Source organism: Zootoca vivipara, chromosome Z1 (assembly GCF_965207765.1).
Source record: "Zootoca vivipara chromosome Z1, rZooViv2.hap1.1, whole genome shotgun sequence".
Taxonomy (NCBI): Eukaryota; Metazoa; Chordata; class Lepidosauria; order Squamata; family Lacertidae; genus Zootoca; species Zootoca vivipara.
The window spans coordinates 75,523,535-75,545,238 of record NC_142583.1 but is presented as its reverse complement, the minus strand read 5'-3'; the positions used below and the strand labels follow the sequence as shown (position 1 = coordinate 75,545,238).

Here is a 21,704-nt window from a genome sequence, read left to right as displayed (position 1 = left end):
CCAGCGTCCTGTTCTCACAGCGGCCAATCGGATGCCCCAAAGGGATGCCACTCGTCATGGCAAAGGAGGAGCCATCAATCATCTCCTCCATGTATCGGTCACTTTCTTTAAAGCCATTCCAGTTGGGGGGGCCATCCCTGCCTCCTGCAGGAGGGAGTTCCACAGTTTCCACCGCGTGAAGTCCTCTTATTCCAACATTCAGCTTCTTGGATGTCCACACAATTTCTAGTTTTGAGAGAGTAGGAGAAAAACTTCTCTAACTGCTCTATTTCCCTCTCTTAATCTGGGTGGGGCATCTCAGATGGAGACAGCTGCAGCCAAGAAGAAAAAGGGGCATTTAGCACAAACACCCCGACCCACGGGAACCCCCCCCTTTGACCACTTCAGAGCTATGCGAGAAATGTCCTAATGGAGCCCTGCGGTCAGTCGGCCAGCCTGGCCTAATTCTCCTGCAAGAACCCACCTTCTCCCCCCCCCCCACTTACTTTCCGTGTCCTGTTTTCCTTCCTGGCTGGGCTGCAGAGAAACAAATTCCACGGCTGGAGGTGAAAGGAGAGGCCTGTCTGGGCAGCCGGTGGCGGCACAGGGGGACTCGGCACCCCTCCCGGTGAGACCAGGCTGAGCCCCTCAGAAACAAACAGCCCCTCACACCCACCCCCCAAAATTCCTGGGGCTTAGCAAGACCACTTCCAAGGCAAACCACACACACACTCCCTCCCCTGGCAGAAATCAGCCCACTTGGGGGCAAGGACACTGGCAGAGCAGAAAGGAAATCTGTGTTGCCATCGCTAAGCGCTGAGGTGGCACGTCTCTTTGGTCAGGGGGGGGGGTGGCTCTTCTGGGCCCACCTCCAGTAGCCCTCCCTCCCTCAATGCAGGCCTCATTTGGGGGGGGGGAAGAGCCCCACCCCTGTTCCTCCAGAGCAAAGCAACCGATGTGCCAGTCCTCTGAGCTGCCCAGGCAGCAGTTGTGCAGCCCCCGCCTCAGATGGATTAATTAAACACCCTCAAGCATCCCATAATAAAGACGAAATTGCTGCCCCCTTGGCAGAACCCTTTATTTGAGCAGAAAGGAACGAGCCACAAAGCCCGTCCCAGTCCCTGTCTGGCTCTGCGGCAAGTCAGGTCAGGCGGAGCAGCGGCGAGCTCGGTAGGGTTTTAAAACAACTTTCTAGTCCTTAAGGACCCTGTGGATGGCACAACCACCAGCCGCCCAGTCTCCATTCATTTACCCCACCCCTTATGTCACCCATGGCAGACAGACCCCTCAGCCTCCCCCTTAAGGATTCTTGCTTCGCTGCAACACCGTCTCACTGGCTGGGAGCAGAAGGGGCTGCGGATTGGGCCCCGCTGGGCTCGTTCCTCATGATTCTGAGTGGGGGGGGGGTAGCAAAAGGGGCCATCTTCCTGCCAATTCCCCCCAGAAGGATGGCCACTTGGCCCCTTTTAAAACAGCTGGGCAAGGGGCAAACAGTGCCTGTGGAAAAGCCTGGCCTTCAGTGCCCGTTTGCGCAGCACCACGACAAAGGAGAATGACCCCTGATCTCCGCAAAACGTAGGCCTGGACAGGTCAATAGCCAACGGGGAAAGGAAAAAAGGAAAGGGCTGCCCCCTCCCTCCAAAAGGAGAGCGCCCAGCTGACATCACACGACCAGGGAAGAGCGAGACCCACCAAGCTGGCACCCCGACACCTGCTGGCCCCCCCCTCCTCCTCCCGTGGGGACAGAGGGCAGGATCAGTCCTCTCCACACTCAGGGCAAAGTCCGTCGTCCTGCCAAGACCCCCAAACGCAGCCGCCACAACCCCCGCCCGCCGCTACTCTGTGACTTCGGGGACAATGTTCAGCAGCAGCGCCTCGTAGCCCCGGCGGACCAGCAGCGTGAGGGTCTTCTGGCTCCGCACCGCCTCGTAGATGTCTTCTGCCCGCCGGGATGCCTGGCCGTTGATCTCCATGACCACGTCCCCTGCCTTGAGCCCTGCCCTGTGATGAGAGCAAAGTACGGGGGTGAGGGCAGAGAGACAGGTAAGGGGCGGGCAGGCCCTCCTTGCTCTGCCCATTCTAGGGTTGGGAGGGGTCCCCCGGGGTCATCTAGTCCAACCCCCAGCAAAGCAGGTGGGCGTTGCACTTACTGATGTGCCGGAGAGCCAATGATGACCTTGTGGATGAGGACCCCGTGAGAGACATCGGGGAAGGCCGGATCCCTTATCTTCAACTCAGACAGGATACTGGGGTGGGAGAGGGAGCCACAAGGTTAGGATTCCAGCAGGAGGGGGAGAGAAGGCTCTAGGCAGACCCCCAAGGAGGTGGGGACTCTGCCCCAGCAGCTTAGGGGGAGCCAGGGCCCACTCTGGAAGCAACCGCCCCACTTGGGCCTGGAAGGATCGGGCGCTGAGCACCTACCTGGGTGTCAAGGTCAGCATCATCACCCCAATGTAGCGCCTCTTGCCATCTGTGCTGCCAAACCAGGAGTCTTGGGGGGGGGGGAGGAGAGGAGAGGCTGTCATTGGCCCCGGGGGGAAGGAGACTCTGGGGCCCCCTCCATGCTGGAAGACCACCCAGACTTAAGGCTGCTAGGAGGAACATCCCTGGGTTGAGGGGGGCTCAGGTAGCCCCACCATATAGAGGCCAACCCCACCTCTCTCCCCATGGAAGGGGGGCAGATCCTCACCCTTGCGCTTCTCCTCCTGCTCCAGGAAGGCTCTCAGTCGGTCGGAGGGGATGGCGAAGGAGATCCCGGGGGTCACCTTCATGGTGTTCACCCCAATCACCTCGCCGTCCTAGGAGGCAGGGAGAGGAGCCCCGGGCAGCCACTTCAGGTTGGCTTTCGGGGGGTGGGGAGAAAAGCTCTGCTCCCCCCCCCCTCATAACACTCCTAGCCATCCAACAAAGATGAACGTTGGGAGATTCAGGACTGATGCCACAGAAGGAAGTCCTTCTTTACGCAGCCCATAGCTAAACTGTGGAACTCCCTCCCACAGGAGGGAGGGGTGGCCGCCAGCCTAAATGACTTTAAAGGAGGATGAGACTGCGTGGAGGAGGGGGCTGTGGAGGGCTCTGCCACCCCCCCCCCCCCCGCCCCTGGTCAGAGACAGCCCTGCTTCTGAATGCCAATTGCTGAATGCCAATTGCTGGGCTCCGATCCTGCTTGCAGACATCCCTTGGTGGCACCTGGTCTGCCACTGAGAACAGGATGTGGGACCAAATGCCGCCCCGCCAGCCTGAGCCAGCAGCAGGCCCTTCGGAGAGTCTGCCAAGCCCCCTGTGCCGCCTGGGAAATGAAGGCCCTGTTCCCCAACCAGTCAATGAGCAAAGACCCCCCCCTGTGCGGCAGGAGCCCCCATTCCCAAGAAATATGCAGAGGATGAGGGACTTACCAAGTTGAGAAGGGGTCCGCCGGAGTTTCCAAACTGTAGAGCAGAAAACCAAAGAGGAAGTCACTTGGAGTGACCCATAGCTGCCCCTGGTCCCTCTGGGCACCCCCACCCTGGCCACAAGGGACAGGAGGCGGCCCAGGAATCCCCCAGGCCTCTCCCCCATGGCAGGGGAAGCCCCCCCCTGTGTTGCCGCCCCTCCTTACGTCAATGGCTGCGTCCGTCTGGATGTATTCCATGTCCGAAGCTGCCAAGCCCAGCTCCCGCCCCCCTCGCTGGGCAGCGCTGACGATGCCCGAGGTGATGGTGTTCTGCAGGGCAAAGGGGCTGCCCATGGCCACCACAAACTCCCCCTGGCGCACATCAGAGGAGCGGCCGAGGGGCAGCGTGGGTAGCGGGTGCTGCGGGGGGGGGGGAGGAGGAAAGAGACATGTGTCAGTACCAGAACACAGCAGGGGAGAGGCCCCCCCCCGCCTCATGGCCCCACAAATAACCCAGAGATGCATTTTAAATAAAAGGACACATTCTAGTCATGTAAAAACACGCTGATTCCCAGACCCTCCATGGGCCGGATTGAGGAGGCGGTGGGCCTGATCCGGCCCCCGGGCCTTCGTTTGCCTACCTATGGTCTAAGTCCAAGGGGCACTGTTGCAAATCCCCTGCTGCCTCAGGGCACCCATCAGCCCCCACCCCCCGGCCTCCCCGTGGAGGGACTCACCTTGGCGTTGATCTTGATGGTGGCAATGTCTGCCACCTGGTCCACCTGCCTCACCACAGCGTCATAGAGCTCCCCGCTGGCCAGGCGCACTCGCACCCGCTTCCGGTTGGCCACCACGTGGGCGTTGGTGACAATCAGCCCATCCGCAGACACCACGAAGCCGGAGCCGTTGGAGATGGGCACCTCCCTGCCGGAAAACGGGTGCCTGTGGGAGGGAGGGAGGGGGGAATGAGGGACACGGGGACCAGGCCCAGGCGTGGGGGAAGCCCCAACCCAGGAGGGCCCATGTCAAGGACTCCAGCAGAGCCAGGATCAGGCCAATGGGCAACCTAGAGGTTGTACAATGACAATAAAGTTATTATTATATCACTAGTATCTTGAAGCCCGTTAAAATAACGGATGCTAGAACATATGTGGTGTAAACTTTGTAAAAGAATCAGTGCATCACAGACGATAAAGGAAAAAGGGAACTGAACAACTGTGGCACATCCAAGAGAACCAATGCCATTTCTAATAGAACAGGGAAGTTTTAGGCCAGTATTTTAGGCCAATCCTATTCATTTTCAGTTTTATTTTCTAATGTTTACTGCTCTTCCTCTGAAAAGCTATGGTCATGCAATGCCATGTGTATGTTTTCCAAAGGGGAAAATTTCCTCTCAGAAATATTTCTAAACTGCTTCTCTCCCACCCCACCCCACCCTACCCCCATTTAAAGGCTAGCCTAATATTGGGGTGGAGATTGGAGGAAGAGGTGGAGGCTGGAGGTAGCTCCAGTTCAGAGTCAGTGGAGAGTCCGTGTCAGGACTTCGCAATCTCCAAACACTGGACGAAAGGGAGCTGGCAATACAATTCACTGGGATTTCCCTTTTTTTCTTTTAAGGGCAATTTCACTCGCTCCCCCCCTCCTTTCCCCCTGTCTCTCTTCCTTTCTCTCCCCATTGCTTTCAGCACGACCAGCTTTGCTCTTGTTCACGGAGGAGCAGCAGCGTCGAGGAGATAAGAAAAGCAAGGGGTGGTGGAGAAGAGGAGAAGAATATATATGTCCCCGTCCCCCCCCAAGCTGCAGCACCGTTCACTTTTTCTCCCGGGCTCTCTGTGCCTCTGCATTCCAAGTCCGTCAGGTGGGCCGCCTGGAGCGCTCTTACCAGGAAGTAGACCCCACATAACACAGGGACTTACTCCTGAGTAAACGTGCACAGGCTTAAGCCGGGCTCAGTCCCCAGAGCAGACCGTCCAGTCCTGCTCCGCCAACGAACAACACACGACTCTCAAGCTCTGACGGACTGATTGGCTGAACTGAAGGAGGGAGGGAGCCAAATGCCTCGTGTCTCTGCGCTCCAAGTCCCAACAGCTGCCCGTGGGGCACATGCGCAGTAGCGCGGACACAGGGACTGGACGCAGAGACACAGGGACTTTATTATATAGGATTATTCTTAGAGGAATCTCCTGTTCTCACAGTGGCCAACCCGGTGCCCCCATGGGAAAACCGTAAGCAGGACAGGGCTTTCTAGGTGGTGGCTCTCCTTCCCTAGGGAAGCCCGACGGGCTGCCTGCTTGCTGTCCCTCTGCTCTGTCCCACCAGCTTTTAGAAATGCACTGTTTTGAATGGCAAAGCTGGCACAGGGAGCTTTCTCTCTCTCTTTTTTAAAAAAATATTTTTATTAATTTTTCAGAATACAGAAAAAGCAAAAAAGCACAAAAAAGCTTTACAGAAAAAACAAGAATAAAAAAGCAAGCAGCTAAAAAAAGAAAAATACAGAATAAAAAGGAGACATATAACAGATTAGACTATATGAGGTGATTAAAATGAGTTAGAATTTGCTAAAGTAGATATGTGAGTAAGAACCACAGAGGAAGGGATCCCCGGGGGGGCGGGGGGGGTCCCACAACGGCAATGTAATTTTCACAGGGAGCTTTCTCTTGCTGGGACTCCCTGCTCTGCTCCTTCTTGCACCTTCATTCTACCCGTTTCCCCGCTTCTCATTGAATCATAGAGTTGGAAGAGACCACAAGGGCCATCCAGTCCAACCCCCTGTGAAGCAAGAAACACCACCAAAGCATTCTTGACATATGCCTGTCAAGCCTCTGCTTAAAGACCTCCAAAGAAGGAGACTCCACCACACTCCTTGGCAGCAAATTCCACTGCCGAACAGCTCTTACTGTCAGGAAGTTCTTCCTAATGTTGAGGTAGAATCTTCTTTCTTGAAGTTTGAATCCATTGCTCCGTGTCCGCTTCTCTGGAGCAGCAGAAAACAATCTTTCTCCCTCCTCCATATGACATCCTTTGATATATTTGAACATGGCTATCATATCACCCCATAACCTTCTCTTCTCCAGGCTAAACATACCCAGCTCCCTAGGCCGTTCCTCATCTGAAGGCAGCCCTGTTCAGATAAGTTTTTAATGTGTGACATTTTAATGTATTTTAAATTTTTGTTGGAAGCCGCCCAGAGTGCGCTGGGAAAACCCAGCCAGATGGGCGGGGTACAGATAATAAATTATCACCATCATCATCCTCACTCCACGCAGCCGAGGCGCCCGAATGCCGGGGGGGGGGGCGGGAGGGAGTCCCGCCTGGCCCCCGGCGCCGCCCCTTCCCCGCCGGGCGCCGCCTACCTGCCCAGGATCTCGATGTAGACCAGCGCCGGCGCCGTCCGCTCCACCACGTCGGCGATGAAGTTGTAGGTGGCGCGCGGGGAGCCCGGCGAGGGCGAGGGGGGCGGCGAGGGCACGGCGGCGTGGAGCGGAGGGAGGCCCGGCCCCCGTAGCAGGAACCAGCCGCCCGCCAGCGCCCCCGCCGCCGCCGCCCATCGCCACCCGCTCCCGCGCCCAGGAGGACGCCTCTGCCCGCCGCCGCCGCCGCCGCCGCCCACCCCTCTCCGCAGCGCCAGCGCCGCCGCCGCCATCCAGCGCCGCGCCACCCCAGACGCCGCCGCCATGCTGCTCGGGGCCGCCCGCCCGCCTGCCTCGCGGGGCACGCCGGGAAACGTAGTCCTGGGACGCGGCGGAAGGGGCGGGGCGGACGGTGACGCGCTTCCCTTCGGAGCGGGCGCGACCAAGATGGCAGCGGAGGCCCGTCCGGCCCAGGCCCGTCGCGCTTCCCGCTGAACGGCGCCTCTCGGAGCCCGCGGGCAGCATGGACGCCGCCGCCGCCGCCGCCGCCCCCGTGGCGCCCGACCGGCTCTTCGACGCGCACCGGTGAGGAGGGGGGCTTCCCGGAGGGGGTCGGGGCCGGGTCTCTCCTCCCTCCCTCCCCGCTGACGGGCGCTGCTCCTTCCTTCCTTCCTTCCTTCCCGCAGGCTCCCCGGCGAGGGTCCGCGGGTGCTGCTGGCGCTGCTCCTCTACGCGCCGGTGGGGCTGGCGCTGCTGCTGCTGCGCCTCTTCATCGGCCTGCACGTCTTCCTGGTCAGCTGCGCGCTCCCGGACAGCGCCCCCCGCCGCTTCATCGTGCGCGTGATGTGCTCGGTGCTGGGCGTCCTGGTGCGCCAGGAGGAGCCCCGGCCGCGCAGCCTCCGCGCGCGCGTCTTCATCGCCAACCACGTCACCCACTTCGACCACAACGTCCTCAACCTGCTCACGTCCTGCAACGCGGTGAGCGGGGAGGCAGGGGTTAAAGAAAGGGGGCGCGGGGAGGCAGAGCCAAGGCTCCCCCCTTGGCACGCTTCTCCCGGGATGGGCATAGGCATAGCTCTTGCAATTTCTCCTCTTGCTTCGAAGAGATGCAGGTCTTGTTAGTGCAGCTTTTGGCAAGGTAAGAAGCACCCGCTGGATCGAGCCCATGGCCCACCTAGTCCAGCATGCTGTTCTCCCGGGGACCCACCAGATGCCCCTTATAGGAAACCCACAAGCAGGATTTCAGCACAGGGGCCCTGGCCCTCCTCCGGTTTCTGGCAGCTGGCATCCAGAAGTACCGGTATTATTGCATCAGACCGTGAAAGCAGAGCAGAGTCATTGTGGTTAGCACATCGCAGTTGTCTCGTTCTCTTTAAAAACCATCAAGGTGGGTAGCCATCACTGGCTCCTGCAGGAGGGAGTTCCATAGTTTAACGATGGGCTGTATGAAGAACAACTTTATTATTTGTCCTAAATTTTCCAGCTCTCAGCCTTGGATGTCCACCTTTGGGAGTTCACCTTAATGTAATAATCGTTGCCATTTCATAGAATCATAGAATCATAGAGTTGGAAGAGACCACAAGGGCCATCCAGTCCATCCCCCTGCCAAGCAGGAAACACCATCAAAGCATTCTTGACATATGGCTGTCAAGCCTCTGCTTAAAGACCTCCAAAGAAGGAGACTCCACCACACTCCTTGGTAGCAAATTCCACTGCCAAACAGCTCTTACTGTCAGGAAGTTCTTCCTAATGTTGAGGTGGAATCTTCTTTCTTGAAGTTTGAATCCATTGCTCCGTGTCCACTTCTCTGGAGCAGCAGAAAACAATCTTTCTCCCTCCTCCATATGACATCCTTTCATATATTTGAACATGGTTATCATAACAAGCCATGTCCAGTCGCGAACGACTCTGGGGTTGCAGCGCTCATCTCGCTTTACTAGCCGAGGGAGCCAACATTTGTCCACAGACAGTTTTTCTGGGTCTTGTGGCCGCTTCTAGCGAAACCAGAGCAGCGCATGGAAATGCTGTTTACCTTCCCTGTTTATCTACTTGCACTTTGACATGCTTTCGAACCGCTAGGTTGGCAGGAGCAAGGGACCGAGCAACGAGAGCTCACCCCGTCATGGGGATTCAAACTGCCGACCTTCCAATCAGCAAGCCCAAGGTTCAGTGGTTTACACCACAGCGCCACACGCGTCGTCGTCCCCCCAGGCCCTGTAGCTAATCCTAAACAGGTATAACTGAAACCCTGTGCCTCTCCTTCCTGCTTTCTCCCCTCTGTCAAGTTTTAAATGATAAGTGCCTTGGGACAGGGACCTGTACACTGCCAAGTGTCATTCATACTGATGGCACCATATAAACAAACAATCAGAGAGTTTTAGAGTTGGAAGAGACCCCAAGGATATATAATTGTGAAATGCTCTCTCTAGGGATGTTCGGCTGGCACCTTCATTATACACCTTTCGGCGCCGGGTGAAAATGTTCCTCTTCAACCTTGGGCTGATTGACCTTTAAAATAGGTTGTGGAATTGGGGGGGGGCAGAAGGCAATTTTAAGAAATAAGAATAAATAATAATGGGTACAGTTTCATGCAGCACATAATTTAAACATTGGATTTAGCTCCCACAAGAGTTTGTGATGGCCACCAACTTGGATGGCTTTAAAAGTGGATGAGACAGATTCACAGCAGAGGAGGGGGCCCTAGCCCTGATGGCTTCCCCCTGCCTGTGGGGCAGAAGGTAGCTTATGCCCTTGTGTCCTGTTTATGATCCCTGGGGGCTGGCTTCCCCAGGGCTGCAGGTGCCCCACCCCACCAGGGGAGAGCCAGGGGCTGCCGCCTGTCTCCTGCAGGCCCTGACGGATTCTCCTCCCAACCAACAGCCTGTGCTGAACGGCACCTCCGGGTTCATCTGCTGGTCCCGGGGCTTCCTGGAGGTTGGGGGTGCAGAGAGCCGAGCCGAGCTGCTGGAGTCCCTGAAGGCCTACTCCTCCCAGGGGGGCAACCCGCCCCTGCTGCTCTTCCCCGAGGAGACGACCACCAACGGCCGCGTGGGTCTCCTGCGCTTCAGGTGGGCAGAGCCTCCGGCCTGGTGCCAGGCACCCGAGAAGATTCCCCCGGGGTCAGGCCAAGGCCACGGGGGGAAGCCAGCCAACAGCGGGGTGGGGGGAGTCTCCTGCTGAGCGTTGCCCCACTGACTGCACCCTTCCCTCTCCAGCTCATGGCCCTTCTCCATCTTGGACAGTGTCCAGCCAGTGGCTCTGCAAGTCCAGAGGCCTTTTGTTGCTGTGGTGAGTGGGGGGGGCAGGGGGCTGTCTGTTTGCGGCCAGAAAGCGGGATCCTCGGGCACATCCCCCCCCCCAGCAATGGGTGTTTGTGAGGGATTCTTCCTCCCCCATCCCAAGGGTCAGGGCCTGCACTTGCAGCAGCCCCCCCCCAGCTTTTTACTGTTTTCTTTCTCTCCCCGCCCCCCAGAGTGTGGCTGACGCCTCCTGGGTGACGGAGCTGCTCTGGACGTTCTTTGTGCCCTTCACTGTTTATCAAGTAAGGTACTAAAAGTCTCTGCTACTTCTTTGCATGGGGGAGGAGGGGGGGGACCTGGACAGAAGGAGAGGAGAGAGGCTTTCAGAGAGGAAGGGAAGGAAGCCTCTCTGCCCCTGAGCCCCCTCTCTCTGCCTCGTTTTGGGGAAGGGGGAGGCAGGTCACCTGGGTAGCCTGAGGCTCGTCCTCCCCTCTTCCCTTCCTTCCTCCCCAGGTGGCTCCCACCCATTGGCAGACTGGTTGAAGAAACCCGCGAGGAGTTTGCGCTGCGGGTTCAGGGGGTAGGTGCGGGGCCTCGGGGGCTTGGGGTGTGGTCTTGCACGCCTCTCGGCGGTGGGGTGGGAGGGGCTGCCTCTGTCCGCTCAGGCTGTGTCAGAGCCTGGATTGGGGGCTTCCCAGCCTGAGCCCTGGCCTGCGTCTCTCCTCCCTGTAGCTCCTGGCCCTGGAGCTGGGTGTGGTGTCGACTCGACTCACTGCTGCTGACAAAGCCGAGCACCTGAAGCGATTGCGCCACAGCCCCTCAGCCCCCTACAGCCCCCCAGGTGAGTGGGGTGGAAGCTGTTCGTCTCCTGCCTGGGCTCTGCCTGCTCCCAGCTCTCCCCTGGTGGGTGGCGAGGGTCTTGCCCACTGTGCTTAGTAGTGGCTGGCAGGGAGGGAGGGAGGGAGGATCCAGGCCACCCCGGAGGCTGTGTCCCTCCCCCCAGGCCTCTGTGCCTCAGCCTCCCCCTTTCCCCTTGCTTGCCTTCCTTCCTTCCTCTCAGCTCCAAGCCAGCCTTTGGGGGCCCAGGACCGAGCTTTTCCCAGTGTCGCCTCCGCAGAGGATGTCCGCTGGAGTGGCATGGCCCAGCGTGTCAAAGAAGTCCTGCCCCACGTGCCCCTGGCAGTCATCCGCAAGGATCTAGGTGCGTGGGGGGGGGAAGAGGCTCCGGGCGGGGGGGGGGCAAAAGCATTTGAGTAAGAGCTTGAGGGTGGATTCTCATACCCAGAAGGGTTGGGGAGGGCAGCTTCCCCCCAGGGGCATAAGAAGGGGGGCAGATGGCCCCTGCCTCCCCCCAGCTGTAGAGCGGCCGAGGGCTTGCCGCTCACATTGCGTCCGTATGGGCTGCCTCTTGCACATTGACTGTAATAATAATAATAATATTTTATTTATACCCCGCCCATCTGGCTGGGTTTCCACAGCCACTCTGGGCGACTTCCAACAGAAATATTAAAATACAATAATTTATTAAACATTAAAAGCTTCCCTAAACAGGGCTGCCTTAAGATGTCCTCTAAAGGTCTGGTACAGTAGTTGTTTTTCTCTTTGACATCTGATGGGAGGGCGTTCCACAGGGCGGGTGCCACTACTGAGAAGGCCCTCTGCCTGGTTCCCTGTAACTTGGCTTCTCGTAGCGAGGGAACCGCCAGAAGGCCCTCGGAGCTGGACCTCAGCATCCGGGCAGAATGATGGAGGTGGAGACGCTCCTTTAGGTATACTGGACTGAGGCCGTTTAGGGCTTTAAAGGTCAGCACCAACACTTTGAATTGTGCTCGGAAACGTACTGGGAGGCAACGTAGATCTTTCAAGATGGTGTTATGTGGTCTCGGTGGGCGCTCCCAGTCACCAGTCTAGCTGCCGCATTCTGGATTAGTTGTAGTTTCTGGGTCACCTTCAAAGGTAGCCCCAAGTAGAGCGCATTGCAGTAGTCTAATCGAGAGATAACTAGAGCATGCACCACTCTGGCCAGACAGCTGCCCTGGATACAGAATTAACCTGCACCTCCATGGACAGCTGTGAGTCCAAAATGACTCCCAGGCTGCGCACCTAGTCTTTCAGGGGCACAGTTACCCCATTCAGGACCAGGGAGCCCTCCACACCTGCCCGCCTCCTGTACCCCACAAACAGTGCTTCTGTCTTGTCAGGATTCAACCTCAATCTGTTAGCCACCATCCAACCTCCAGACACTCACACAGGACCTTCACCGCCTTCACTGGTTCTGATTTGAAAGAGAGGTAGAGCTGGGTATCATCCGCATACTGATGAACACCCAGCCCAAACTCCTTTATGATCTCTCCCAGCGGCTGCATGTAGATGTTAAAAAGCATGGGGGAGAGGACAGAACCCTGAGGTACCCCACAAGTGAGAGCCCAGGGGTCTGAACACTCATCCCCCACCACCACTTTCTGAACACGGCCCAGGAGGAAGGAGCGGAACCACTGTATGACAGTGCCCCCAGCTCCCAACCCCTCTAGACGGTCCAGAAGGATGTTATGGTCGATGGTGTCAAAAGCCGCTGAGAGATCCAGCAGAACAAGGAAACAGCCCTCACCTTTGTCCCTAGCCCGCCGGAGATCATCGACCAGTGCGACCAAGGCAGTTTCAGCCCCATGATGAGGCCTGAATCCCGACTGGAAGGGATCCAAATGGTCTGCTCCTTCCAGGCGTGCTTGGAGCTGTTCAACAACCACTCGCTCAAGCACCTTGCCCAAGAATGGAAGATTTGAGACTGGGCGATAGTTGGCCATATTGACCGCATCTAAAGATGGTTTTTTAAGAAGCGGTTTAATAACTGCCTCTTTCTGTGGGTCTGGGAAGGCTCCCTCACCAAGAGAAGCATTTACCAACCTGTGAAGCCCATCGCCCAGCCCTTCCCGGCTCGCTTTTATTAGCCAGGATGGGCAAGGATCAAGGAGACAGGTGGTTGGTTTCACTCGTGCAAGCAGCCTGTCCACATCCTCGGAGGTAACAGATTGGAACTAATCCCACACAACTTGACTAGACAGGACTCTAGCACTCCCTCGCCCCGGCCCTGCTCCCACGGTGGAGTCTACCTCTTCCCAAATCTGAGTAACTTTATCTGCAAAAAAACTTTGCAAAATCATTGCAGGAGATCATGTGGCCCGTGCTGGGCCTCGATGGAGCAGGTGCTTCCGCTAAATTGCGAACCACCTGAAAGAGTCTCCTGCTGCTGTTTTCTGCAGATGCAATAGAGGCGGTGAAGAAAATCTTCTTCGCCGCCACTACCGCCACTTGGTAGGCTCGACACTGAGCTCTAACCCGTGTCCGGTCAGCTTCAGAATGAGTTATCCGCCATAACTGTATGGGCTGCCACGCGTGCGCAGTCCGTACAGAGTGCACACTCGCAGGATGTCACACATGCGCAGGCTGCACCCAGGTGCTGGAGCGGGTTCCTCCGCCACTGCTTCCCCCCACTAGAAACACAAGAATTGTAGGGCTGGAAGGGTCCTAGTCCACTCCCTCCAATGCAGGCATCCCAACTGAGAGGACCACCCAGCCTGTGGTCCGTTCTAAGTCTGGCCTCTTTCTCTCTCTCTTCCAGCTCAGACGAATTGTGTGGATGCAACCATTGCCAATCTCCTGGAGGGGCGGGTTCCCTTCATCCCCAGCGAGGCGGAGGCGGAGGATTCCTCGGCTGCCCCGTCCGTCTCTGGCGCTCACTACCTCGCCTCTGCTCCCCTGACCACGGTATCCAACACCCCCCACCCCAAGGAGGAGGGAGGGAGCAGGCGCTGGGTGGGCCCATGGGGGGGGGCTGAAGAGGGCCGGGGCTTCTCAAGGCTGAGCTGCCCCCTCCTCCCTCTCTCTGCAGGCCCCCATGAAGCTCTTTGCCCGGTCCCCAGAGGCAAGGCACGTCTCCCTCCAGGAGCGGAAGCGGCTGCTGTACGACTACGCCAGGAGGTGAGGCCAGGACCCTTTCCCTGCCGCAGAGGGAGCAAGGGGTGGACCCTCCCCAGCAGCAGTCTTTCTCACACACCCCACAGCCCGTCCGGGCTTGCTGTGGCTGAGCTGCTCTGCGCCTCCATGTGCTGATGAGAGGCTCCCTCTTGCCTTCACAGGAGATTCATGGAGAAGCATGGGATGGCGCAGAAGGAGGGGAGCCACTGAGCAGCTGGGGTTTTTCTTGAGGACTGCTGGCTTGATCAACTCTGGATCTTGGTGGAGGGTTGCTGCGGGCACTGCCGCCCTGCTGGACCCATGTGGGGTTGGCGGTGTGTCGGTGGCTGCCCTTGAGCGGTGTGCACTCACCCTGCCTGACGTCTCCGCAGGGCAAGAGGGAGGCTCCCGGCCCCCACCCCGCCCGCTGCAAGGCCCGGACTCCACATCGCCCTGCCGCACAGCCGGGGCCACCGACGGCCTCCCTCAGAGTGCGGGTGGGAGGGGGCAAGCTTTCACTATCAAAATAAACGTTACTCTAATTCTCATCCTCTCGGACGCGCCTTCCTTCGCTGCTGTTGACTCCTGCTTGAGAGGCAGCAGAAGCCCCACCAAGGGAGACACGATGGGTCCTTGTTCCGCCACCGCCAGGTGTGGCCAGGCTGCCTTGCCTCTTGGGAGTGTGCTGCCTGGGTGCCCTCTGGCTCTGCCCTCTGTGCCCTGGCTCCGGAGGGGGTGGGCCCCTGAGCCAGTCAGCTGGCAAGCTGAGCTGTTCTTGCATTTGGGGACAGCTGTCACCTGCCTTGAGCCAGGCTCCTCCTGTCCTGACCCAGCCTGAGCCACACCAAGCTCCATTCCAAGTGCTTTTCGGTGGCTGGTTTTTGTGTCCTCGCCGTCTTGAGTCTCTGGTTTCTGTTTCTGTGTGGTGAGAGTCTGCTTTAGCTTTGCGTACTTCACAGTGAAGCAGGTGCTGAAGACAGTGGTACCGCGGTTTATGAACACAATTGGTTCCGGAAGTCTGTTCATAAACTGAAGCATTCATAAACTGAAGCGAATTTTCCCATTGAAAGTAATGGAAAGTGAATTAATCCGTTCCAGATGGGTCGGCGGGGTTTGTAAACCGAAAATTCGTAAACCGAGGTGTTCATTAACCGAGGTTCCACTGTAGTGGGGTTGGGGTGATAGTAGTGTGTGTGGGGGGGGGGTGATTCTTGCATTGTGAGGGGTGGACTAGATGACCCATGGGCTCCCTTCCAATGCCTGGCGGCCTTTTCTAGCCCCCAGCGGTGTGGTGTTCCTTTAGCGGAATGGCTGCTTCTTTCCTTTGGTCTCCTTGCTGTGGCAGCCTTGCATAGCTCTGCCCTGAGCAGGTGCCCCAAAGCTCCTTGGAAACAAAAGCAGTGGGGGCGCCTTTGGATCCTTGAGTGAGGGCTGCGGGGGGCCAGCCCTTCTGCTCCCCCAAGAAAAGAAAGCCCGGCCACCTGCATGCTATTTTCCCTGAGAGGGGGGTCCAATAGACTCCACCTGAGCCTTGAAAATCACCTAGGAGTTGAAAGGGGAGGGGTTGTCACTGTCCAATTGGCTGCCTGTACTTTGGACAAAGGGAACCTTCCTGACCACCTGGAGAGGGCAGCGGTTCCTGGGGGGAACCGGGTTCCAGGGGGAGGTCTTAGGCGACCCTGAGGGGGAATGGGGGGGGGTACTCTCCACACCTTCCAGAATCCAGTGGCTGCGAGTGTGGCAGGAGGAACTCTGGATCCTTGGTGCCTCTATTCTGGGCATCCTTTGATGAGCGCTTCCTGCGTTGGGGGGGGGGTCCCCCTTCCAGTTCTCTGAATCAGTGGGGCAGCCTAAATTTGTTCAGGTTCCCCCCCCCCCGCCCCGCAGTCCTGGGCAAATGAAGCTGCGAGGAGGAGAGGGGCGAGGAAGGCTGCCCGGGAGGCGGGGGCGCGCGGCGCGCTCCGGAGGATACTGCTCCCCGTCCTCGGATCCCTTCTCCGCTCGCGGGGTCGGCCCAGGTCAGCCTCCTCCTCCCGGGCGGGAGATGCGTGCAGCTCGGCATGTCTGGCTGCGCCCCTCCCGGCCGCGCGTTCATTCATGGAGCACGTAGCCGGCTACTCTTAAAGGGGCAACGGGGGGTGGGGGGGCGAGTTGCCTTCCTCCAGCTCCCTCCTTCCGTGGCTTCGGCGGCGCCCCGCTCTTTGAAAGAAATAGAGCAGGACTAGGACTTCTCTTAGAAGAGCATTAGCCTTTTTTGCTGCTGCATCACACTGGACTCACGTTAAGCTTGTGGTCCACCAAGACCCCGAGATCCCTTTCACAGGTACTTGCTAGTAAGTAAGCCAGGGGTCCCCCCCCCCGTCCTCAGGGCCGGATTTAGGTTGGATGAGGCCCTCAGCTACTGGAGGTAATGGGGTCCTTTATATGTCCAGCTGTATTTTGTCAACAACAAATGGTCGCTGTTTTTTGTGTTGAATACAGTATGTTATGTAGTAATTTTGGCGCCCCAAGAGAGTGGGGCCCTAAGCTATAGCTTGTTAGCTTATACGTCAATCCGGCACTGGCCGTCCTAAATTTGTGCATCTGGTTCTTCCTGCCTCAGTGCAGAACCTAGCATTTGTCCCTATTGGAATTCATTTTCTGAGCTTGTGCCCAGTTCTCCAATCTGTTACGGTCATTTTGCATTCTGATTGTAACTCCACGGTGTGATGTTCAGAAAGCCTTCCCCTTAGAATCCCAGAATTGTAGAGATGGAAGGCACCCCAAGGGCCATCTAGTCCAACCCCTGGCAATGCAGGCACCACTGCAAAAGCTCTTCCTGTCGAAAGATAGAATTTCCTTCCTGATCCTTTGAATCCAATGGTTCGGGACGGGTTCTCCCTTCCGGAGCAGCTGGGAAAGGAGCCGGCTCCGTCCTCCATAGGGCAGCCCTTGCACATGGGACGGTGCCCCTTCCCCTGTCTCTTGCCGATTGGGGTCCCCACCCCTCCCAGGAGCAGGCTGGCGTCGCCCTTTTAAGGCGCGAGGGTGCCCGGCGCTTCTGTTTACAGAAGGCAGCCGGCTGGGCGTCACGTGGCCTCCAGCTGGCCGGCTGGCTAATGGGACGGGCACCTGCCTGGCACCGGGAGGGAGCCCCAGGCAGCGGAGCGATGGAGGCGCCCCGGGAAGACGTCCTGCAGAGTGAGTGGCCCTGGGCGGGCGGAGGGGAGGAGAAGCGCGCTCCCGCGCCGGGTCCCTTGCGGGACCAGATTGCGGTAGGGGGGGATCCAGTTCGGTCCCTCTAACTGCCCCTCCCTCCCTGCCTGCCCACTTCCTAGGCTCCTGGGTGGAGGTGACCCCACTTGGCCAGGAGGAGCCCCCCACGCCGGCCTGTGCGCCCCACCGCGACATGGAACAGATTCTGCTGGAAGCGCAGCTGGAGGTGGAGTCGCCGCGGGCCGAGGGGTAGGTGGCTGGGGGCGGATGACTCTTTCGTGGGCAGCGGGGTCGGCGGAACTCCTTGCAACTGGCTGTGAGCGCAGCCGGGAAGCGACGGCACCGGGGTGGGGGGGGGGCGGGCGGGCTGGAGACCAAGCTTGGACTGCCGGGTCTCTCTGGTGAGGGGATGGCAGATCAGCCCCTCAGAGCCAGACAGGCGCTACTGGGCATCCCCGGCTCTTCGCCCTTTCCTTAACCCCTGCTCAGGGCTGCGTACCCAGGGGGCGGCCCACTGCCTGGCCTGGGGGGAGGCCAGCTCTTCCTTCCAAGTGCTCCCAAAGTCCTCCCGTGAACCTGACTCTACTCCCCCCCACACACACTATGGGGCTGTACTGTGGCTTTTACTGGAGTTGGCATAACTGCGCTCCTAAGCAAATTCCAGTCAGCTCCTTTTAATGCTAATTGCCCAGATGTTCCCTCAGTACTTGCGGTTCTGTTCCGTTCCCTTGTTGGGATGCTCTGAAACGTCAGAGTTTGAACCAAATCGCTTCTCTTGAGATTTGTCTTTCTGAACTTTTCCCTGTGAAATTGGAAAGTTTGGCTGGTTTTCTTTGGGCTCCCCCTTGCCACATGAACCTGAGGAGGTGAACCCCACATCCTGCCATTATAAATGTACCAGAGCTGAAAGAATCGTGGAATCACAGAATTGTAGAGTTAGAAGGGACCTTCAAGGCCCATCTAGTCCAGCCCCCTGAAATGCAGGGATCTCAACAACATGACTGATAGCCATCCAACGTCTCCTTTAAAATCTCCAAGGAAGGAGACTCCACCACCTCCCTAGAGAGTCTCTTCCGCTGTCAAACAGCTCAGAAACTTCTTCCTGGTGTTTAGTCAGAAGGAGCCTTTGCTGTGTGGGGTCTGGTTTCTACAGCTGCTTCCCCAGAAACACCGGCCTGGGAGTGGCCACCAGACATCTTCCAGGGACACAAACCCCCCTGCAAGGATGACCTGGGCTTCTTCTGTGTGGTGACAACCTAGTGTCTTTCTCCTGCCTGAGGCTCCATTGGCCAACCACTTCACCTGCCCAGGAGGACAGGAGGCACCTGAGCATCTTCACAGGGTGTGGACAGGTCTTGCCTGGTAGAGATTTAGGTCCAGTGAGGGCATCAGCCTCTAAAGGGCTTCACAGCAGCTTCTGAGCATGCTCACAAACAGTATGGCAGTGAAATCTCTCTTGTGTTTCCAGCTCCTTCCTTGCACTGAAGGCACCTGGTGTGGAGGAGCTGAGCCCAGGGCAGGTGAGTGTCAATGCTGAGGTGTGCAAAGGACCCACCTGGGCCATGGGCTTGTGGGCTTGTAGCCTCACATTCAGAAGGCGCCAACCAAACTGGGGTCCTGAAAGGTTTAATCTCAGGGGTCTTTGTGGTGACCGGCCCACAAAGCACCTCGAGATCCATAAACAGGTGTGTTCACACCCACCCACAAGACATTCCCAGATGGTTGCCCAGGTGATGTCCCCCTCCACCCTTAAAAATATTATGGGATGCTGGACTTTCTCTTTGCAGAGGGAAGACGCTGAAGGGTCTGTCCAGCTGGGGACCCTGCCCTGGTCGTGGCCCAGCCCCCCTGAGCACCAAAAGTAAGGATGGCTCTTCACTGCCTTTCCATGGGGGTCCTTGCCCCCCCTGGGCAAGACTCTCACCCCACTGCTGCTCCACTTTGGACTCTGTCTCTCTGTCTCTCTGCAGGGAGCTGGCCTGTCTATCCCCTGCGTGTGCCCCCCTGCTCAGCCCAGTTCTACACAGGAGGAGGGGGTTGCGGGACCCCCAGCTGCTGCTTCTGGTCATCCCCTCTCTGCTGCTCAGCCACGTCTTGGCCTTGGGCCTTGGGTGAGTCGGGGGGGGGGGAGAGAGAGAGGCAACGAACCAGGCAGAGTTAGCACCTCCAAACCTCTTCTCTCACACACAGCAGTGGCCCATCAGTTGAGGAGAAATGGGATCATGCCAAAAAAACATGGGGACGGGGGTTGATTTTTCTCTCCCTTTACAGAAACACCCTTAATTCTGCCCAATACTGCCTGTCTCCTACCCCCCTCCCCTCCAAAACACATTGAGACCTGCTGTGACGTCTCTGAGCTTAGGTTCCCCCCAGGCACCTGGCTGGCCACTGCAAGAAGAGGATGCTGGATTCGATGGGTCTCCTCTGGCCTGATCCAGCAGCCTCTTTTCGTGTTCTTCTGCTGCTCAGAGCCTTCTGTTGTGGGTACCCTTGCCTCTCCCACTTTCCTGGAGGAGGGGAGCAAGAGAGGGGGCTGCTGGCCTTGCCTCTCCTGACCAAGCCCTTTCCCTCTCCTTTCTCCAGCATTTGTATCGGGAAGCGTCTGGCTGCCTCCCCAGCAAGCAGCCTGTGAGAAGCCGAGAGGGGCCTCCTGGGACATCCAACCCCACCCCAGCTCCCCACCGAACTGTTGCACGGCCCCATCTTGCCCAAGTGGTGCAGAGCCCAGCATCAAAGCTGATACCCCACCCCCACCCATTGTACACAACCTCCCTTGCCGAGCCCTCACAAAGAGTGTCTGCGGATTTAGCCCCCAAGCCCCCTCTCCACTTTCCCTCTTGTGGGGTGGCTGCTGCAGTGGGGCAGAGGGGATTGGGTAGCCAGGCTCCAGCAGCAGCCGCTCCCTTCCTCCCCCTCCTCTCCTGTGGGCCCTGCTAGCAGCTGGGAGTTAGAGCCTGGACACATCTGGAAGGCCACATCTGGAGGCTGCGCTACCCCCACATGCCAATCCAAGGAGCTTCGGAAAGACAATCGGCATCAAAGTATGGCAGCTGATCTACTCAAAAATGCCATTGCTTCATTCGAAATAAATCCTGTTTTTCAAAATCCTAAAAAAGTCTACCAGGCATTCCTTTTTAATGTACAGGGGGAGAGTAGCTGTGCTTTAGGTGTGGAGTGAGGGGCACCATGTTCTGGCAATGCCATGGGGAAGAAGCCCCCTCAAATATGTTATTGGGGGAGCCAAAGGGACCTCAGACCCTAGGAGTTGGCTCCTATGTAGCCGTAGAAGCGTGGGCTGCCTTGGATTGAGGCCTCCTCCGTCACTGGGGGGAGAAGGTGGCCTGTATGTCGCGGGGGCGGGGGGAGCTGCTGCTCTCAGCCTGGCTGGGGGAGCCTCTCTTTTCTCCAGCCCCTGGCCGGACCCAACGCTGCTCTTATTTTTGTCTCTCACATTTCTCCTTGCCACCAGCAGAGGGTCTGCAGACCAGCATTTGTCCTTCTCCTGGCGCCTCCATGCTGGTCTGCAAGCCAACGTTTCCTAGTCCTGACCTTGTTGCACATGGCAAAACCGAGGGAAGGTTCCACTTGCCTCAGTGAGCCCAGTACAGCCCACTCTGACTGGCAGCTCCTCCCATCCAGGGTCTTGCTACTAGAGCGGCTTATCTGGACATGCATCCATGGAAGCTGAAATCATAGCCAGAGATTCGGAACAGGCATGAGAACGGACTTCACACAGCCCCTCGATAGACCTGTGGAACTCACTGCCACTAGAGGGTAAAGCCCGCTTGGATGGCTTTAAATGAGGGTTGTGGAAAAGAAGGCTAGTAATGGGCACTAGCTACTATGGTGGTTTCCTGCTTCCAGAATCAGAGGCAGCTGGTCTCTCAATACCAGTTGCTGAGAATCACAAGGAATCAGGAATCTTGAGCTTTGGTCCTGCTCATGGTCTTTCTCCCATTGGCTGGCCAATGGCCTCATCCAGCAGCCTCTTCCTGTGCTCTGATTACTGGGTGCCCCCCCCCCAGCATCTCCCATAGATGGGACCGGATCTATGCCCATTTTACCTCTGGGACCGCAGGGGCTGACAGCCTCCCTGCCAAGCAGCTCAGTCTCTTCCTCAGTGGATCCCTCCATGGGCGACAAAGGAGGCAGGCAGGACACAAGGACTGGGAAAGGGACATGCATTTGGGGTGCCCATCCGGGATTCAAAGCCAGAGGCGAGGAGCCCACGCGGGCCTGGTTCTCTGCCAAGTCCGGGTCAAGCCAAGAGCCCCAGCAGCCTCACTCTGTTGTGCAAGGAAGAAGTTGGAGGTTCGTGGTCACCCTGAGAGCCTTGCGGGCGCAGAAAGGGACCCTCCCCCATCAAGACTGGCAAGGGGGTTGCCCCCTCCCCTTTAGTTCCTCGGGGTCACTAGAAAGTGTCTCCTCACCCTGTCACTTGCCTCTGGCCCACAGAAGGACTTGATCAACTTCAGTGGACAATGTGAACCCGTATTTTTCTAGCAGATGAGACAGAAGCGGAGGAATCTCCCCACTCCAGCTATGATTTTTAAAAATTTCTGGTTAAGATTCCCATGTTGGTCTTTGTTTTTACACATTTTGCATGTTGCGGCC

At 57.9% G+C, this 21,704-nt stretch overlaps 3 protein-coding genes across 3 annotated transcripts; 2 read left to right on the top strand and 1 right to left on the bottom strand.

Annotated features, from left to right (window-relative positions):
* Positions 1 to 1,021: 1,021 nt before the first annotated feature.
* HTRA2 (HtrA serine peptidase 2) lies at positions 1,022 to 7,048 on the bottom strand. Its single transcript, XM_035136768.3, has 8 exons — positions 6,706 to 7,048; positions 4,090 to 4,294; positions 3,578 to 3,772; positions 3,375 to 3,407; positions 2,669 to 2,777; positions 2,401 to 2,470; positions 2,130 to 2,225; positions 1,022 to 1,980 (listed from the first exon to the last, which is right to left on the bottom strand). The coding sequence occupies exons 1-8, from the start codon at positions 7,026 to 7,028 to the stop codon at positions 1,815 to 1,817; spliced, it is 1,197 nt and encodes a 398-aa protein (XP_034992659.3). The 5' UTR covers positions 7,029 to 7,048; the 3' UTR covers positions 1,022 to 1,814.
* A 77-nt stretch (positions 7,049 to 7,125) lies between these two features.
* Positions 7,126 to 14,443, top strand: AUP1 (AUP1 lipid droplet regulating VLDL assembly factor). The gene is made up of 11 exons (XM_035134555.3): positions 7,126 to 7,287; positions 7,389 to 7,680; positions 9,583 to 9,770; positions 9,918 to 9,990; positions 10,175 to 10,248; positions 10,455 to 10,521; positions 10,674 to 10,782; positions 11,002 to 11,142; positions 13,561 to 13,706; positions 13,831 to 13,919; positions 14,078 to 14,443. Exons 1-11 carry the CDS (start codon positions 7,226 to 7,228, stop codon positions 14,124 to 14,126), a joined length of 1,290 nt encoding a protein of 429 aa, XP_034990446.1. The 5' UTR covers positions 7,126 to 7,225; the 3' UTR covers positions 14,127 to 14,443.
* A 2,423-nt stretch (positions 14,444 to 16,866) lies between these two features.
* Positions 16,867 to 20,205, top strand: LOC118094315 (BCL2/adenovirus E1B 19 kDa protein-interacting protein 3-like). Its single transcript, XM_035134579.3, has 6 exons — positions 16,867 to 17,075; positions 17,213 to 17,339; positions 18,559 to 18,610; positions 18,878 to 18,951; positions 19,061 to 19,201; positions 19,674 to 20,205. The coding sequence occupies exons 1-6, from the start codon at positions 16,994 to 16,996 to the stop codon at positions 19,720 to 19,722; spliced, it is 525 nt and encodes a 174-aa protein (XP_034990470.1). The 5' UTR covers positions 16,867 to 16,993; the 3' UTR covers positions 19,723 to 20,205.
* The last annotated feature ends 1,499 nt before the right edge of the window (positions 20,206 to 21,704 follow it).

Excerpts from the sequence above, each read along its gene's own strand:
- HTRA2 (XM_035136768.3), bottom strand. The coding sequence starts at position 7,028 with ATGGCGGCGGCGTCTGGGGTGGCGCGGCGCTGGATGGCGGCGGCGGCG. Across the intron at positions 2,778-3,374 it reads GCGGACCCCTTCTCAACTTG|GACGGCGAGGTGATTGGGGT; the intron begins GTAAGTCCCTCA and ends CCTGCCTCCTAG. Across the intron at positions 1,981-2,129 it reads ATTGGCTCTCCGGCACATCA|GGCAGGGCTCAAGGCAGGGG; the intron begins GTAAGTGCAACG and ends CTCTCATCACAG.
- AUP1 (XM_035134555.3), top strand. The coding sequence starts at position 7,226 with ATGGACGCCGCCGCCGCCGCCGCCGCCCCCGTGGCGCCCGACCGGCTC. Across the intron at positions 7,681-9,582 it reads TGCTCACGTCCTGCAACGCG|CCTGTGCTGAACGGCACCTC; the intron begins GTGAGCGGGGAG and ends CCCAACCAACAG. Across the intron at positions 13,707-13,830 it reads CCTCTGCTCCCCTGACCACG|GCCCCCATGAAGCTCTTTGC; the intron begins GTATCCAACACC and ends CTCTCTCTGCAG.
- LOC118094315 (XM_035134579.3), top strand. The coding sequence starts at position 16,994 with ATGGGACGGGCACCTGCCTGGCACCGGGAGGGAGCCCCAGGCAGCGGA. Across the intron at positions 17,340-18,558 it reads GAGTCGCCGCGGGCCGAGGG|CTCCTTCCTTGCACTGAAGG; the intron begins GTAGGTGGCTGG and ends TTGTGTTTCCAG. Across the intron at positions 19,202-19,673 it reads GTCTTGGCCTTGGGCCTTGG|CATTTGTATCGGGAAGCGTC; the intron begins GTGAGTCGGGGG and ends TCCTTTCTCCAG.